The 17,649-nt window shown below is 37.7% G+C and overlaps 1 protein-coding gene across 3 annotated transcripts in view; it reads left to right on the top strand.

Moving 5' to 3' along the window:
* Positions 1–17,649, top strand: part of Kcnq5 (potassium channel, voltage gated KQT-like subfamily Q, member 5) — a gene marked incomplete at its 5' end in the record, with an annotated part of 521,894 nt that overhangs the window by 341,966 nt on the left and 162,279 nt on the right. For all 3 annotated transcript variants that reach the window (XM_005404480.2, XM_013504414.1, XM_013504415.1), the window contains 1 exon segment: positions 7,361–7,451. In XM_005404480.2, coding sequence (XP_005404537.2) covers positions 7,361–7,451 — 91 coding nt within the window.

Genomic DNA, 17,649 nt, shown 5'->3' on the forward strand with positions numbered 1-17,649 from the left:
CAGGCCTGGGACGGAGGAAGGCGGGACTTGGCACATGGCTTTCTCCCGACCGTGCCATGTTGGCTCATTGCCGTGATGACTTGGCAGAAGTTTTGTTTTGGACGAAACCCGTCACTAGCAGCCAAGACAAGGTGAAAAATTATGTAAAAAGGTCACCACTCTCACTTTAGAACATCATCCTTTTTTCCAGAAACAATACAGATTTTTCTTGAAGTAAAATAGAGTAAGTAAATTTTTAATAGGATGCCTCATGAGCTAACAGAATGTACACTGTAGAGAAACTCTTAAGCTACGACAGGTTGATTGAATGCCCTTTACCTCTCCTAAAGGAGACAGCAGAAAACCAAACAGAGTTTTGTGAAAGTAACTTAGGGATCAAAGTAGGGGAGTCCAATGACACAGACCAATAGTGCTCAGGTTTGCTCGGGCCCTGCGGTATGATAGGAGACAGTGGCTGCACAATCTTCACATAGTCTTGTTTGAAAACACACTTTTGCTAAAAGCTCGGGAGTGGGAAATTTTAACCCAGACTCCTCAGCAGTAGTAGACAGCGTACCAGATAGCATAGCTGTTTTATGTTTGCGACTCAATGCCAGGTGCCTGCGTACCCTGGAGAAGGAGAATAGATCTGAGGCTCACTTCCATAACATATCTGGACATCGTTTTATAGCGATAGTAGACAGTAAACTGGGCTTGTCATGTTGCATCTGATGACTGATGGGGAAGTCATGATAAGGTGGAGCTCGAATGTCTGAAGAGCCCTCTTAAGGATGTGGACACCTTGCCCCCGTGGGTCAGGGCCTGATGGGAGAGCAATGAGTAAGGTCACAGGGTAGGGGAGTTGACTTGGAGGTAAGGTGGTTTTCCAGCAGTAGAGCTGTGTCTCACAGGCCTGTGCTGCCTTGAAGGGCTGGGCAAGTATTGGATGCTGGAGGGTTCCAACAGAAACTGCACAACTATCTGTGCGTGGTGTTTTAAAAGTAACTTCTGCCCGGGAAGTTGAGGGAGACTCAATTAGAGATCCTTCTAGCTGCATGGATTCCTGATCCTGGGGGGAAATCAGGCAGTGTGGCTTGTGCCTATGTTTGCAGAGTCCCGACCCTGGTCCTAGAAAGTCCTGCAATTAGTTAGGAGGTCTCTTGCTATGTTCTGGCTCATTTCCATTAGTTCTGTACAAAACACACCAAATAAGCAGGAAGTGCTATTTCCCTTGTCCTCTGGTCTCCTCTTAACATCACACTTAAAATGCACACTTCATTTTTAAGAAACATTGGCTCATGGCCCTATTCTTAAAACTTCACAAAGGTTACAGTGATAGTTTTCATTGATTAGTGTCTTTAGTAATATTTAGAGCTCAAAGTACTTAAGCAGGTTTGGTATTTTTAGTCAAATATTCCAAATCACCATACAAGCAAACAAAAATGCCATATTTAATATTTATTGATTTGCAATGGAAGCTGAGGGATCCTGTGAACAAATTTCAAGCACGAACTGAACTTTTCTTATGGACAAATTATTTGGAAAGGACATGTTATAAAGTACCATGTTTGGCAAAACATAAACTTGGATTCAGGAAAAGAAATAGTGAGCTTCAGTCATCTGTTCTCTAGGAAGAGGTCTTGATTCCATGAGGTGGTTTGTCCTTCAGATAAGTGCATGAGGGTCATGGTCGTCTGTGGACACTAACACCAGCATGCACACTCCAGTCCTCGTAATTCACGGTGCCCTCACTAGTTCGTCCATCAAGTGTCCTGAAATGTAGACTTTGCCAGAGTGGGACTTAAAAATTTATGAAAAGTCAGAGGGAGGATTGAATTTCCTTTGGAAATTATTTCTAAAGAATTGTTCTCTTGAAAGATTCCATGTCTAATCTGTGTGCAGTGGTGCACTCTTGTATTCTCATCTGCTCTGAAGACTGAGGCAGAAGCACCACAGAATTTGAACCTAGCCTGGGGCACTTGGTGAAATCTTGTCTCAAGATTTGAAAAATAAATGAAAAGTGCTGGGCATATAGCTCAATGGTAGAGTGCTTTTGGGTTGAATTCCCATTACCAAAACAAAAACAAAAACAAAAACAAACAAACAAAAAAACCAAGATTGTGTATCTACTTCTTATTAGCAGCTTATAGCCCACTAAAATACTTGCATAGTGTATCTTCTATATGGAAATCGGGGCTGCATCAGCCAGTCAAGCCCACTGTGTACCTATCTAAGCTCTGGGGTGGGTCCACTTACCCATTAGTTCTTTGTTCCTTTCTTCTTTGCATCATTCACAATTGCTTGTGGAGTGGCTGGAACTGTGTGTGTGCATGAAAGAAAATGTCACTGGCTAAGGTTGATAGGGTAAAGGATCAACAGAGCTCTTCTGAGTGTGCTGCTGTCATTTAATTTTATTTCTCGCCAAGCAAACCTGTGCTTGAAGCAGGAGCTTTGGAAGCTGGACATCCTGTACTCCACAAGAATCCATGGTGTTCCTGAGAAAGGCTTCTTATCAATTAAATTTGACAATTTGATTCTTAATTAGCTGGCAGGACACGTGGATGGTAGTTTTTGTGACTAAACATAAAGCCTTCAAACGGGTGGGCTTTTTTCCACCAATGCTCTTCTCCTTTTCTAATAAGCTGTGCCTTCCAAAGAAGTTTTGGATAAAAAGTCAAATCAAAATAAACTTCTTCAGAAGTAAAACATAAATGATTGCTCCAGGTAAAATAAAGGCCAGTAGCAGTTACAGAATTATTTTCAAGAAATATGCATCTGGTAGCACCTTAGCACTCATGTATAAAAGATAAACTATTGATATTTTTAAACTGATCATAAAACTTAGCCCAGTAAGCTGTTAATGAATGCCAAGTAGGCTATCCTCCAGCTCCCAGACCTGCCTCATAATTCTGCACAACAGTGTGGGGTGTGTATGTCTGTGTGTGTGTGTATGTGTGTGTGTGTGTGGTACAAGGATCCTTGTACAGGCAAAGATGATTTATTAATCTGGTAACACCTGTAAGCCACTTTTCAGAGGAATATTTTTAACTGCCTGTGATTATAATTTCAGTGCATGTTTTGAAATACATGTGATCACAAAAGAAAAAATCATTTACACTATAGAACAGGATAAATATATCTTTTGAGTGAGAAAGTTACAAGGACTCTAACACCATCACTATTTGTTGCCATGGATACTAAAAACGTGAGGCGGAATTTCTTCCCATTCATACTCACAACCCAATAAGTTCTATGTACCACTCTGTTGGAGAGCTATGGTCCCTAGATTAACACACCCTGGTCCAGGGACTGTCGCCACCACCCCACATCTCTCACCCATGGGAAAGATGCATGCATCAGCATGCACATGTGTGCAAGGGACTTACTAAAGCAGAGGTGTCAGCACACACACATGTGGCCTCCAGCAGTGCACCACCTCACTGCTGGTGAGCGAGAGCCTGAACACTGTCACCTCAAAAAGGTCACTCTGTGTCAATTCAGTGCTCCTGGTGCTACCAAGAGCTAACTTACAGTAGAGTATTTTTGCTGCTGTCCACGACGCCACTCACCAAGGTGAGGAGATGGTCATCCAATATCCCTTATGCTCATGCACCCAAACCTTCTCTGCACTGCTGCCAGGATAACATGTTTTACACAATTACTTCCGCTGGGAAAAATTTACTTCCCTATGTCCAAGCACTGTGCCCAAGATTTCATTCAAGTTTCCACATAGAAGTCCATAACTGGGTTTATCATCTCCTCCTCAAAATTGGTTTCTCTTCCTCACTTGTTAGGCTAGGGCAGAGTAGGGGCTGAACAAGAGAAAGTTCTGGAGAGATGCATTCCAGAAGGAGAGTGCTGTACAATATAAGAAAAGCAGCAAGCTAAAAAACGAATGAGGTAAAATATTTTCTCCCTATTTTGGGGAACAAATGTTAAGGAGTTTGCAGCCCGGTGTAAAGCAAGTGGGTGGATCGGGAGTCTGGCTCCATGGTGGGAAGAGATGCCTATTAATCATTTAAATCACTAATGATATTACGCCCGTGTTAAAAAATCTTCAGTGGCCACCCCTCCATCTACTAAACTAGGCACACACCCTACCTACAATCTTCTTATGCTTTCTGGCTTGCTACTTTATCTCATACCTTCCTGCTGGAATATTCTTCAGAAATTTCTCCTGTTCTTTTAACAGCCATCTCAGACACCATCTTCTTTGGAATGACTTTCTTGACGTACTCCCACCTCTCCTAACAGAAAAGAATCTCTTGCTGCCTATAATCTCTGGAGCATTTTTCTTAGTGCTTGTCTTCCTGTCCCTTTCATCATCATCCACTCTGTTCACCTTGTGCATTACTGGATTTGTAATTCCTGAGAGTAGAGACTGCTTCATTTATCTTTACACCTCTAGGGGTGCTTGACATCATGTCTTTTGTGAGTAGAATTCTAAGTATGTGTCTTCAATTGCACTGAAATGATATCTATGCAAAAAACAAACACAGAAATGGTCTTCCTGACACCTCACATATCACAGACCAAGCTGGCTAGTATGCGTTCGCTAGCTATAACTTAATGATTGATTAGCAACCTCTGGTGACATTTCGCTTGCATGTGGTCTTCTCCTATACAGTCTTGTGGATTAGGATGTTCCTTCCTGCAAGCCATTCAGCTAGTTCTCACTCCAGAAAGCCTTTCCTAATCCCAGGTCACCTAGGCGTGTAACCTGTGTGACCCCTGGATCCTATACTTACATGGCTGCCATATTTGGTTTCACACTGCTGTCACTATCTTGAAATCCTTAACACATTTTAAAATGGATCTCATGTTTTCATTTTGAAATGGAATCCACAGATTCAGCAGCCTGCCTACATCCCCTCTGCCATATGGTCTTGGCATCCGTGGCACATGCTGCCACTGCAGTCATCACTCAGAACTTTAATTTTCTGTATACATCTGTCTACTTCTCTGTATGCCTCCATACACTTTAAACACTGGTAAGGCAAAGAAAGAATATGAAAAGTAAAAGAAAGACAGAGAGAACGAGGAAGGAAGGAAGGAATTCATTCATATTGTTATATCGACATAGCTCAGACTAGCACTGTATGCTTAATCAGTACTTACTCATTGGATAAATGGATGAATATGGGACAAGAAGAAAGAATACGCTAATTAATGAGAATTTGCTCACTCTTAGCCCATTGGGCAGTGAAAGCAATGAAGCCCTTCACTTGCCGTCTTCAGATAACAGAAGACAGGTACAGAAGTTACTCTCAAGAAAGGTAATATTAGTGGAAAGAAGAAAATGAGCAAAGTAGAGGCATGAAAAAAAATGATTAAGCAATTTGCAAATGTTAATCCAGCAAAAAGATCTATTTTGGACACAAAGATAGAGTCATGAAGCTAGCAAAAAGTTCTACTGGAACTAGCCAAAAGATCTATTTTGGACATAATATAGTCATGAAACTAATATAGAGTGTTCTTGAAGGAAATAGTATCTTATTGGTTAAATGATCTGTGCTCCTTTTTCCTAATGTTTTATCTAAGTATGAACTAAAAGCGACTCACTAGAAAGACACACCTGTCCCTGTCTTTACTTGGTATCATGTCATCCACCCAACCATTTTAGTGATCTCTGAATTTCATTTTCTCATTGGTAGTTGGTGATCAGGTAGGATCTCTGGATTTTGATAACTTTATAATTTTTAGCCCTGGTCATCTAAAAGTGCAATTCAAAGTGTCCTCATTCATTGAGTTGCACTGATCAAAAGTATCATGAGTTATTTTTAAAATCACATACTAGGTTTTTTAATCACTAGTGGATTCCTTCCCTCCTGTGGAAGATGCAGTCTGTTTGGAACAGCACTTATTCCCCTCTCCATCTGAGGAGATACACAGGTATCTCGTAGTCATCCTGCTGGGTTAGGAATGTTCTCGACAGCCTCCAATCTCTCTGCTCAGTCACAGCCTGCGTTTCTGGGTGGGGGCCGGCAACACAGTGCTCCAACCGCTCTCTGCTGCGTAACCTCGGATGAGTTACACACTACTCTTAAATCTCAGTGTTTACATCTGTACAATGGAAATGATATTTCTATGTAAATTTCTGAGGATAATGTGGGCAAAGCAGGAAAGGGGGGAATAAGTACAATTTCAGCCTCGTTTCCACTGTTGTGTGAATGGTAATAATTATCACAGACATGGGCCCCCACTCTAGTTCTCTGTTACTGTAAAAAGAAAGAAGAGATAAATAGCATCAGTCAGAGGTCAACAGAATTATTCTCTAAAGGGCCAGATAGTAAATATTTCAGTCTTGTGAGCCGGATTGTCTCTGTTGCCATTACTCAGTTTCACAATTGTAAATGAAAGCCATCTCAGACAATGCATACATGAATGGGTGCAGCTGTGCGTTAATAAAACTTTACTTGCAAAAAAAGATGTTCAGGGCCAAATTTGCTTCCCAGCCATAATTAGCTAATCCCTACTTACAGGCCCTTGGACCTTCTGAGTCAAGTGTGGTAGACAGACCTGTGAGACTTGTCAGGGCAAGCCAAGGGGAGGCAGAGATTAATTCCTATGTCGGACAGAGGAACTGAGAAAGCAGTATTTATTGTATGACCTTCTGAGGAATAACTAAAAGTGAAAGATACAGCCTGGAACATTAGCCCAGGTTCTTAGTTTGTCGTGTTTATCTTGCATTCAAAGTAGTAGCTTCAGCTTTGAAACAGAGCCTTCTCTTTTATTAGACATTTTCCTTGCAGCTCAGCTCCCCTTTGATTTCGGAAGCCCCGTATTTCTAGAAATAAAGCCGGTAGGATGACTGCTCCTGACTGCATACTTAGAGGGCCTATCTGTAGTAGTTTGACTACAAGGAAATGGATGGTATCTGGATAGCGGAAGAAATCATCCCCTTTTTCCTCTTATTCTTATTAGTCAAAAAGAAATGATACAGTGGAATACAGACGGCAATCCACCATCTGTACCCATTTGCCTATGGTGCCGAACATGAGGTGGAATCTGCATCTTTGAAAGAAGAATGGCTACAGCAAGAGCCCTCAGACAGGAGAACAAGAATCACTTCTGAGCCTTTCTTAGGGTCCCTACCTGGACATAGAGCTGCTTGGGAAATTTAGATACTTCAACATGAACGCTTAAATACGCCATGGCGCCTATACTAAATCTCACATGCAACCTTTCCTTCATCCACCACTTGGAAAGGACACCCATTTACATTGTATATCATTTTGTATTTTGATGCTCAAAATCTCTGGCACTTACTAAGGGCTTTTATGATTTCACCTATGCCCATTCAAATGGGACTGATGTTTTATTCATTCTCTAGTGATAAGATGAGGTTCTTACCAAATTTCTCTCTTTTGTTGTTTTACAGTTTTCTCCTTGTCTTTGGTTGCTTGATTTTGTCCGTGTTTTCTACCATCCCTGAGCACACAAAATTGGCCTCAAGTTGCCTCTTAATTCTGGTAAGTGAAACATTTGAACAAGAATGTGCATAAAGTTTATGTAATTCCTGTTTATAACATTTTCGCTATGCGTTGTATCACACAAAATGTTCTGTCTGGGGAAATAAAAGAGTTTTACTGTGAAAGATGAACGTTTCAAAGATCACTGAACTCTACTTGTTTCACCTGTAGTCCATCTTCAGGAAAACACAGAAATATTCAAGATCGCTACTGTGTAGCAGTGTCTTTGGTTAAAGGGCTTCATATAAAGAATGCAATATTTGAAAGCGGAAAATAATTATAAGCAGAGTCGATGTCATGACTGTCTCCACTATTGCTAAAGGCTATAGTAAAAGCTCTCAGGGTAGTGAGTTTTTTCAGTAACTGCAATTTAGCAATAGCTAAGTATAATTGGCGAAGAACTGTGAGAATATGGCATCTCATAAAAAGACAGAAGGTTCCTTCCTGCTCTTTTCAAGTAATAGACTGTATTATGAGTTTCTCTGGTAATGCAGTTACCTGGTGAGAAATTCTGCAGCGTTCTCTTTCCATTATGCTGTCAATCCTCAGCTACGCAGAATTACTCAATTCACTTTCAGATGGAGAAAGGCCCCTAGATATTTCAGACTGAATTATTCTGGGATTTTTTAATCTCTTATGCTTTCTATTGTAATAAAACTATAACACTTGATACCCAAATAATATCTGATTGGAAATTTGGTTCCTATTCATCCATTTGACCTGCTCACTTAGTCCAAAATTATCAGACCTGACAGTCTCGGAACCATCTGCATGAACTGGAACGGCTCACTTTTGTAAGCCCTAGTGGAATACAGAAGGAGGAGAGATCATTTAATATGTTTTATGTACCCTAATAAACAGAGATAGGTTATGTAGAGCAGTAAGCATTTAATATGAGAAGAATATTATTACCATGAAGTGGAAACCAAATAATTTGACTCCTATAACCTGAGAAGTGGGCAGGTACTTTTCCCACCTTTGCTCTCTGATGGCTTGTTTGTGCGTGGGGTTGCCAAGATATCAAATCATTCAGACAATGTTAGGAGGAAAACATCTTTGATTTTGAAACAAATCTATCCCAATTTGTTTCCATACAAATTGTGCTTAGTTGCAGATTTCTAATGTTAATGTTGCAGTTGCTATTTCAAACCCCAAGGTGGAGAACAGAGAGACCAAAGGATACATAGGGATGTTTTCCATTTACAAATTTGGGTGGAAAGTGGGATGGGGTAAGCCCTGCCTGCACCTTGCATTGTAACAGGTGACCTCAGCCCAACGGTGAAGGCACCACTGGTTTTAAGTCTTCATCCTTAACTACAACCAAGAATTTTTGATTGACAATATCAATGTGATTTTCAGATTTAGAACATGAGAAACTGGATCTACTGCATGACTAGTGATGTATATTAGAAATAAATCACATCAGATAACCCAGGAAAAGGTTTCTTTCCTATGCCAAGAATTCAAAATGTTAGGTTACATCTTCCAAGTCTCTGAAATATAAATTCAATCAGTTTCTATGTGGTTCAAAGAAACCCATGAAATTACAAAGCCCAAAATTGATTAGAATTTTTACTTTGAAAATTTGTTGGACAGTGAACAACTAATCAGTGCTTAGTAACTGGAGTGTATTTTGCTGATAAAAAGTATACATGGCCAATCTGCGTGTGTGTGTGTGTGTGTGTGTGTGTGTGTGCACGTGTATGTTGCTAGAAACTGACCTCAGGACCTTATCTACTGTAGGCAAGAAGCACATTGAGCTCCAATCCCAGCCCTAAAGTTGTCAATCTCCAATAACTTTGGGCTTAGGAAAGTAGAAAGAGTCACCCGGCTATAAAGCCTTTGTCCTCAACAATGTGTGGTTAGTGCTGTAAACGGCATTTGCAGGTGTTATAACATGGCTTTCCCTGGGAAGAGAGTTCGCCAATTATCTTCCTTTTGTGCTGTTTTAAAGCCAAAGTGCGTTCTAAAGACCAACCTCGAAATCTGTGGACTATGCTGCAAAGCTAAAATTTAATGGTGCTATTCAACCATATTTCGTCTAAAAGCTGTATTTTATTTAGAAAAAAATTCTAATAGTATCTTTGGGTTTTGGGGGTGTTAGCAATTTAAAAATCAGAAAAGCTTATATATTTTAATTCTTTTCTACAAAGAGTTAACACAGTATATCACAAAAATTCAGTCAATTGTAGAACATTGAAAAAAGTCATGAGAAACCCAAATGACTTAGAAAAATCTCTTATTTGCTATTTTATAACATATAAGTTTGAGAGGGCTATTCTGATTGCAAAATCTATCCTTTGAGCATCTAACCTAAAAAAATTCAAAGAACACAATTGTGTCTAGCAGCGATTTTAGTTCCCAAAATGGATCATATTTCAAAAATTAGCATCCAAAGAGTAGCAAGAGTAGCTTCTGAAATGTTTTCAAAGACAAGAGTCTCTTTCTCTCTCTCTCTTTCTTTTTCTTTCTTTTTTTTCCTTCCTTCCTTCCTTCTTTCCTTCCTTCCTTTCTTCCTTCCTTCTTTCCTTCCTTTCTTCCTTCCTTCCTTCTTTCCTTTCTTCCTTCCCTCCCTCCCTCCCTCTTTCCTTTCCTCCCTTCCTGCCTGTCTTTCCTCCTTTCATCAAAGATAAAATCTTGCTATGTTGCCCAGGCTGATCTTGAACTCCTGGGCTCGAGGGATCCTCTTTCCCAGCCTCCTGAGTAACTGGAATCATAGCCACAAACCACCACACCCAACTTGAAGTCAATTTTGCATACCTTGCTTTTGGTGTTCACTCAACACCACCAGTGGATTAATTCAGAATACCTGTAAAATCATCGAAAGTGTATATTTGTTGGAAGTCCTCCTTTGTGAGTATCTTCAGAAGGTGCGATAATAAAACGGTGAATGCCGCTGCCTAGTATCATCCAACAGAAAAGCAGAGTGGTGAAAACATTCCAGTGTGTCCTCATCGATCTTATTCAAAGGGTTTCTCACTGTCTGGCTTCTATTTTTCCCCCAAGTCAAAATGACACTAAAGGTAAATGTTTTGAATCAATTCAGGACATTGATACAGCTAGAACAGCACAAATAAATAAAGACATTTATGAAAGAGTACTGCTGGAAGTGCTGCAGAAAGTGGAAAGTATAAGGGGATAAGTATCTTCAAAATGAGGGTGAGTATTTTAAGCAGGATTAATGGCAATGGTTCTTTTACTGTAGAATATTTTAAAATTTAAAGATGCACTATATTTTTCAATTACATCGTATCTTTTTCCATCCACAATGGAGTGAAGTTAAATATTAATAACAGAAATAAAACTGAACTGTTTGCAAATTTGTGGAAATTAAGCAATACATTTTTAACAAATGGATTAAAGAAGAAATAACCAAAAAACTTAGAAAATATTTATAAATGAATAAAATCAAAGCACAAGCTCTCAAAGTGTATAGGATATAGTTAAAGCAGTGCTCAGGAGGAAATTTATCACTATACATTATCACATTAAAGAGCAACAAAGATCTGAAATCTACAAGCTAGTTATACAATTTATATAACAAGAAAAAGAACCAAAAGCTAGCAGGAAAAAGGAAATAATAAAGACCACAAAGCAGATAAATGAAGTAGAGAATCAAAAATAAAAATAAAACCAAAAGTTGATTCTTTGAAAAGATTGGAAAAATTGACACACCTCTAGCTACATGGACTAGGAAAAAAGAATGAACAATTCAAACTAATAAAATCAGGGCTGGGGATTTAGCTCAGCGGCAAAAGCGCCTGCCTGGCAAGCGCAAGGTCGTGAGTTCGGTTCCCCGTACCCGGAGAAAAACAAAAAAAAAAAAACAAACTAATAAAATCAGAAATTAAATGATTCTACAGAAACAGAAAGGATTATGAGAGTACTATGAACAAACTGAATAACTTCCATGAAATGAAGATATTCCAAGAAACACAAAACCTACCAAGACTAAATCATGAAGAAATAGAAAATCTAAATAGGTGTGTAACTTGTAAGAAAATTTAACCAGTAATCAAAACTCTTCCCAAAAAAGGAAAGTGTGGAACTATATGGCTTCACTGGTGAATTCTAATAAGTACTTAAAGAAGCACTGATATCCATCCTTGTCAAACTTTTCAAAAATTAAAGATGAAGGAATAATTTCTGATTCGTGAGGCACCATTTTCTTGATACCAAAGCCACTATATGAAAAGAAAACCACAGACCATAGCCCTTATGAATACTGATGTAAAAATCAACAACAAAATACTATTAAACCAAATTTCACAGCATATTAGGGGAGTATAAAGAGTGACAGATAGGATTTATTTACTGGAATGGGAGGCTGGTTCCAAATACAAAAAAATCAATCAGTGTAATTCACCATATTAGTAAAATAAAGGGAGAAAAACATATGATCTTTTCAATTGATGCAGAGAAAGCATTTGGCAAAATCCAACACCCTTTCATAATTAAAACAAAAAAGGACAGCAACAACATCAACAAAAACCTCAACACTGAGATTCCATCTCAGCTCAGAAAGAATGGCAGCCATCAAGAAATCAACCAATAACAAATGCTGGAGGGGTTGTGGGGAAAAAGGAACACTTTTCCATTGCTGGTGGTTGTGTAGACTGGTGCAACCACTGTGGGAATCAGTGTGGAGATTCCTCTGAAAATGAGGATTAGAGGTCCGATTCAGCCCAGCCATTCCCCAGAAAAAATGAAAATATCACACCACAGGGATATATGTGCACCCATGTTTATACCAGCACAATTTGTAATAGCTAAATCTGGGAAACAACCCACAGGCCTATCAACTGAGGAACTAATAAAAAGATGTGGTATTTTTATATAATGGAGTATTATTCAGCTATAAAGAAAGCCAAATTCGGGGCTTTTATAGGTAAATGGATGCAACTAGAGACCATACTCATAAGTGAAATAAAGCAGACTCGCATCATATTGTATCCCTAGTGTAAGAAACTGAAAGAGTAAATAAATCCAAAAGGTACAATAAATATAGTGAAACAGAAAAAACTGCTTAAAAGGAAAGAACAACTGGAATGGAGGAAAGAGAAAAGAAGGAAGGACAAAAAGATGTGTATATTCACAAGATAGCTAAGATAATTGTACTACTAATTTTTATTACTTCATTGAAAGGAACAGTTAGTGCTTTCACTGTTTGATCAATTCTTCATGCCTGTATCTGGCAATCTGAGCAACTACTTTGAAGATAACAATATGCAATATAATAACCATTGTTAATTTCCTATCATCTTGTTTTGAAATTCTGTATCTTTTTATAGTTCTTATTTCTCTCTTTAAAATAAAAAAATAAGAGTCATGGGCAAAAAACCTTTTCGCAGAAACCTCAACAAATTGGGAATAGAAGGAAACTACCTCAACATTATAAAAGCTAAATTTGGAAAACGCAGAGCCAACATTGTATTTAAATGGCAAAGAACAAAAAGATTTCTTGTAAAATGAGGAACAAGGTATCTGCTTTTGCTACACCTATTCAACACAGGACTGGAAGTTCCAGCCATAGCGATTAGGCAAGTAGAAGAAATAAAAAGCATCCAAATTGAAAATATAAAAAGTAAAATTACCTCAGTTCACAAATGATATGACATTACATGTAGAAAACTTGAAGATTCCATGAAAAAATGAGATAATACGTGAATTCAGAAAAGTAGTAGGATATGAAGTCAACACACAAAAGTCAATAATGTTGTCAGACACAAGCAGTAATGTAAAAGGAATTTTATGAAAACATTTCCCTTTATAGGAGCATCAAACAAGGAAAAAAATATATAGGAGTTACTAAACAATCCTAAAAGAAATTAGATGAGACATAAAAAATGAAAAACATCCCATGTCCATTAGCATGTCATTATGAAGAAGTCAGTACTGTCCAAAATGGTCAGTAGATTGCATTCAGTCCCTGTTAAAATCCCAAAGATTCATTTTTGCAGAAATATAAAAATGTATCAAGAAATTTATGTGGAGTTTCAATTGACCTTAAGTATTCTGAGCAATTTTGTAAAGGAATAAAACTGGAGGACTCACAATGCCCAATTTCAATACTTACAGCAAAGCTACAATAATCAACACAGTGGAACACTGGCATAAAGACGTTCAGGTAGACTGTGAAATACTAGAATCCAGAAATGAATTGGGCTTCTGTTACACAATTTCTGTCTAGGGTGCCCACATTCAATGAGGAAAGACGCTCTTTTTAACAAATGGTGCTAGAAAAATCCACATACAAGAGAATGAAATTGGATCTTAACCTAACATCATATAAGAAAAAATAATCTAAAATGGATGAAAGACCTAAGTGTAAGACCTAAAACTATAAAACTCTTAGAAAAAAAGGTAGGGCAACAACATCATGGCATTGGATTTGGCAACAATTTGTCTCACCAAAAGCACAGGCAACAAAAGAAGATATACATTAATTGTACTTTATAAAAACCTTTTTTTATTTTAAAGGAAAAAATAGTAAAATCAATGACACAAAATTTCAAAACAAAGTAATAGGAGAGTAACAATGGTTAATACATTATGTATTGTTACCTTCAAAATAGTTGCTCAGATTACAAGATATAGGCATGAAAATTGATAAAATAATATACTCACAAGCCTTTCTTTTCAATGAACTAATAGAAATTAGTAGTATAATTATCTTAATTACTGTACATATATATTTATTTATTTGATTATTTTTCCTTTTCCCTTCTTCTTTTCTCCTTTCCTGCATTGTAAATTCTCTTTCCTTTGAACAGTTACTTCCTGTTTCATCCTATCTATTGTACATCTTGAATATTATTTATTCTTTCAGCTTCTTACACTAGGGAAATAATATGATGTTTACACATGCAAGTCTGCTTTATTTCACTTATGAATATGGTCTCCAATTGCATCCATTTACCTCTAAAATCCTTCTTTATGGCTGAGTAATACTCCATTATATGAAGAGACCACATCTTTTTTTAATCTATTCCTCAGTTGATGGGCATTTGGGTTGTTTCTGAGATTTAACTATTACAACTTGTGCTGGCCAGGCATGGTGGTGCATGCCTGTAATCCCAGTACTCAGGAGGCTGAGGCAGGAGGATCACTGTGAGTTTGAGACCAGCCTGGGCTACAAAGTGAGCTCAAGGCCAGACTGAACTGCATAATGAGACCCTGTCTCAAAAAGACAAAAAAAAAAAAAAAAAAGGATCAAAGATCATGAATAATTTCTCTGAAGAAGATATACAGGTGGATAATAAGCACATGAAAAGATGCTCAGTGTCAGTAATCATTAGAGAAATGCAGATCAAAACTACAATAAACTATCATTTATCCTCATCTGAATGGTTATCAAATTATAGAAAGCAATAAATATTGGCAAATATGAGGGAAATTGAGACACTTGTTTGCTATTTGTTGAAATAGGCAATAGTGTAACCATTATGAGAAATAAAATGTCATTTCCTACAAAAATCAAAAACAGATTTACCATATCATGCAACAAACCCACGCCTGAGTGTACACCCAGAAGAATCTTGAAGAAATGTATGTATGCCCATTTTCCCTGAAGCATTATTCACAATGACTAAAATGTGGAAACAACACTAGTGTCAAGGCTACTGAATAAGCAAAATGTAATATAAACACGTGACTGAATGCTACTCAACCTGCAAGAGGAAGGGAACTCTGACATTCTACAAATAGGTCAACCTTGAGCGTATACATTATGCTAAGTGAAATAAGCCAGTCACAAAAAGAAAACCAGTATATAATTCCATGTCTTTGAGATACTCATAGAGGTCCTATATTATATCTTCAAAGGTCATGAAGATATAATGGATTGGTTGTTTCTGGGAAGTGGTAATAGTTTTCAATATTTCATCAATTCGTCAAAACTGAAAGGGAGCTAAAATTTAAGAAGGTATCTGTCACTTATTTGACACATTGGTTTCTTATTTTAAAAACAAACAATGTAACTATTATGCCCCCTTCATTTTACAAAGTGGATAAATAAGTTGTGCAGGATAATAAACAAAGTATAAACCAGAAACATGATTTCAACCCAAGCCTTGTGGACTAAAAGCCTGGGCTATCTTTAGGGCGTGCATCTCATTCTCTTGCTTCTTTCAACACTGACAAATGCATTTGCATCACCCACTAAAGCAAAGGTTCTTCATGTTTCCGTGAATGTCAAGTGATGCTTACACCACTTTTACCTACAATAAGAGATCCACTTTCAAAGTTATAACAAACGAGTATGTTAGTTTAGAGCACTTGATATTTGTTGTGTCAAGAATGCTAAATATTTTGCAAACAATAGCCTGATTCAAGGAGTAAATAAATAAGTATAAATATTCATCTTCTAGTCCCTGCTCAGTTGTCCAGGTGAGCTATTAAACATTCCTATTTGCAGATTAGACTGCTGTGGAACATTTTGTTAGGGCTTCATTAGCTAACAGTTGTATGTCTTAGCACTTTGAACCCTCTCTCCATAAGAATACTGCTTGAGGTCATTTTTCTCAGTCTTATGTAACTTCTTGCTTTCCAGATTAATTTGAAAGCCTTTACTTAAGACTTTTAATAAAAATTGTTCACCACATTGGAGACAAACTCTTCACTTTATGACAGTCACAAATACCATTTGCAAAATTCTCATTGTGGGTGGTCATTTCTAAAATTGCCCACTCATACACATAAAAAGAATGCCACTATTCACTTAATAAGACAAAGGTTATCTCAGTGAATCCTCTATCTTGTGTGATGGAAAGACACCAGATTTCAAGTGGATTGCAATTCAAACACGTGGACAAATATCCAGATTTTCCCAATATCTGATTGTTTGAAACCTTCTAGATAGTGTGCACACATATTTGCAACTTGTACTACATATAGCAAAGCAAACATGCGTTTCCTGTCTCCCAGCATAGTGAGTTGCTTCCTGAAATGTGTACAAATAAAACCAAGGAAGATCTAATTTTATTATAAATGTACTGGCAGAGCTTACTATTTATAGAAAATCTGTAGTGAATCCCTTTGTAAGCAAAAAAGTGAAGAGTCCCTTTGCAAAGCTAATAACAACTACAGAATTAATCTGTTACGTGTTTGGATTTGTTTGTTTAATGTGGCTGCATGTGTTCTTCCCTTTTATGGCTATGTAACTATCCAGTACATAGTGTGTACTGACGTATTAGATGCCTATTTTCAGTAATGGGTATTGTGGGGTGGGGGCAGGTGGGCAATCAGCCACAAACGCATTTTGTAGTCCAGTCCTTACAAAAGAGAAATGTTTGCACATGAAATTGTATAGATTTGATGTAGAATGAGATTACTTAGTATTTATAATTAAAGCTTCTGGTACTCAACATTGTAAGAGAGGGTAACAGAGCAAAAGAATAAGAATCCATTCAAGGCTATTGAATCCTACATTTGTAATGGAAGTGACAGAGCTTGCGACATTAAGCCATCCCATATGAGGAATGAGTGATGCATCTTTAGGTTTTTCACATCCCTATAATTTACTGCCAGAAGCGCTCAGAATATCCAAATGAACATTGAAAACTGCAATTATTTCCCTTTGCTTTTCTTTCATTGGAGAAAATGGAAATAAACTTTAAGATGATTCACGGAGACTGAAGATCCTCATCAATCTCCTGATGACTGAAAAGAAAAGGCAGGAGTAGTTAAACACCTACACTGCACATTAACTGAGGGATAATAATATAGTCAGTCACTTTCTCCATGAAAAGTATTTCAGATATTAAAGAGAAGAGTTGTTCAAGTTAAAGAAAATGAAATTGTGCCTGAAAAAGACAATTAAGGAAAGAAAGATCTTTCTACATTTCTGGTGCAAGTATTAATATCTCACTTAGTCTAATCTCTATCATAGAACTTCGGTATAATACTGGCTTTAAGACTCAATGAGTATGCCGGCAGACACACTTGGCCTTATCTTTGAGCCGCTCTAGGTCAGTCTACACTGATGCTTAGCTCAACAAAAGGACGTTGAACTGAGAGACAAACCAAGTGGCAAGGCTAACTTCATGTACTTCCTAGAAAATACTGAACCTAAGAGAGACAGCAATAAAATACCTCTTCCCTACCATCCTTCCATCCTTAAATCATTCCCAGCATTTGAAACTTCAGTCAAAAGCATCCTCTTTCTTGGGATAAACTCTTTGCTCTAACTTTCTTCCGC

The sequence above is a fragment of the Chinchilla lanigera genome, unplaced genomic scaffold, assembly GCF_000276665.1.
Source record: "Chinchilla lanigera isolate Chin_1 unplaced genomic scaffold, ChiLan1.0 scaffold00087, whole genome shotgun sequence".
Lineage (NCBI taxonomy): Eukaryota > Metazoa > Chordata > Mammalia > Rodentia > Chinchillidae > Chinchilla > Chinchilla lanigera.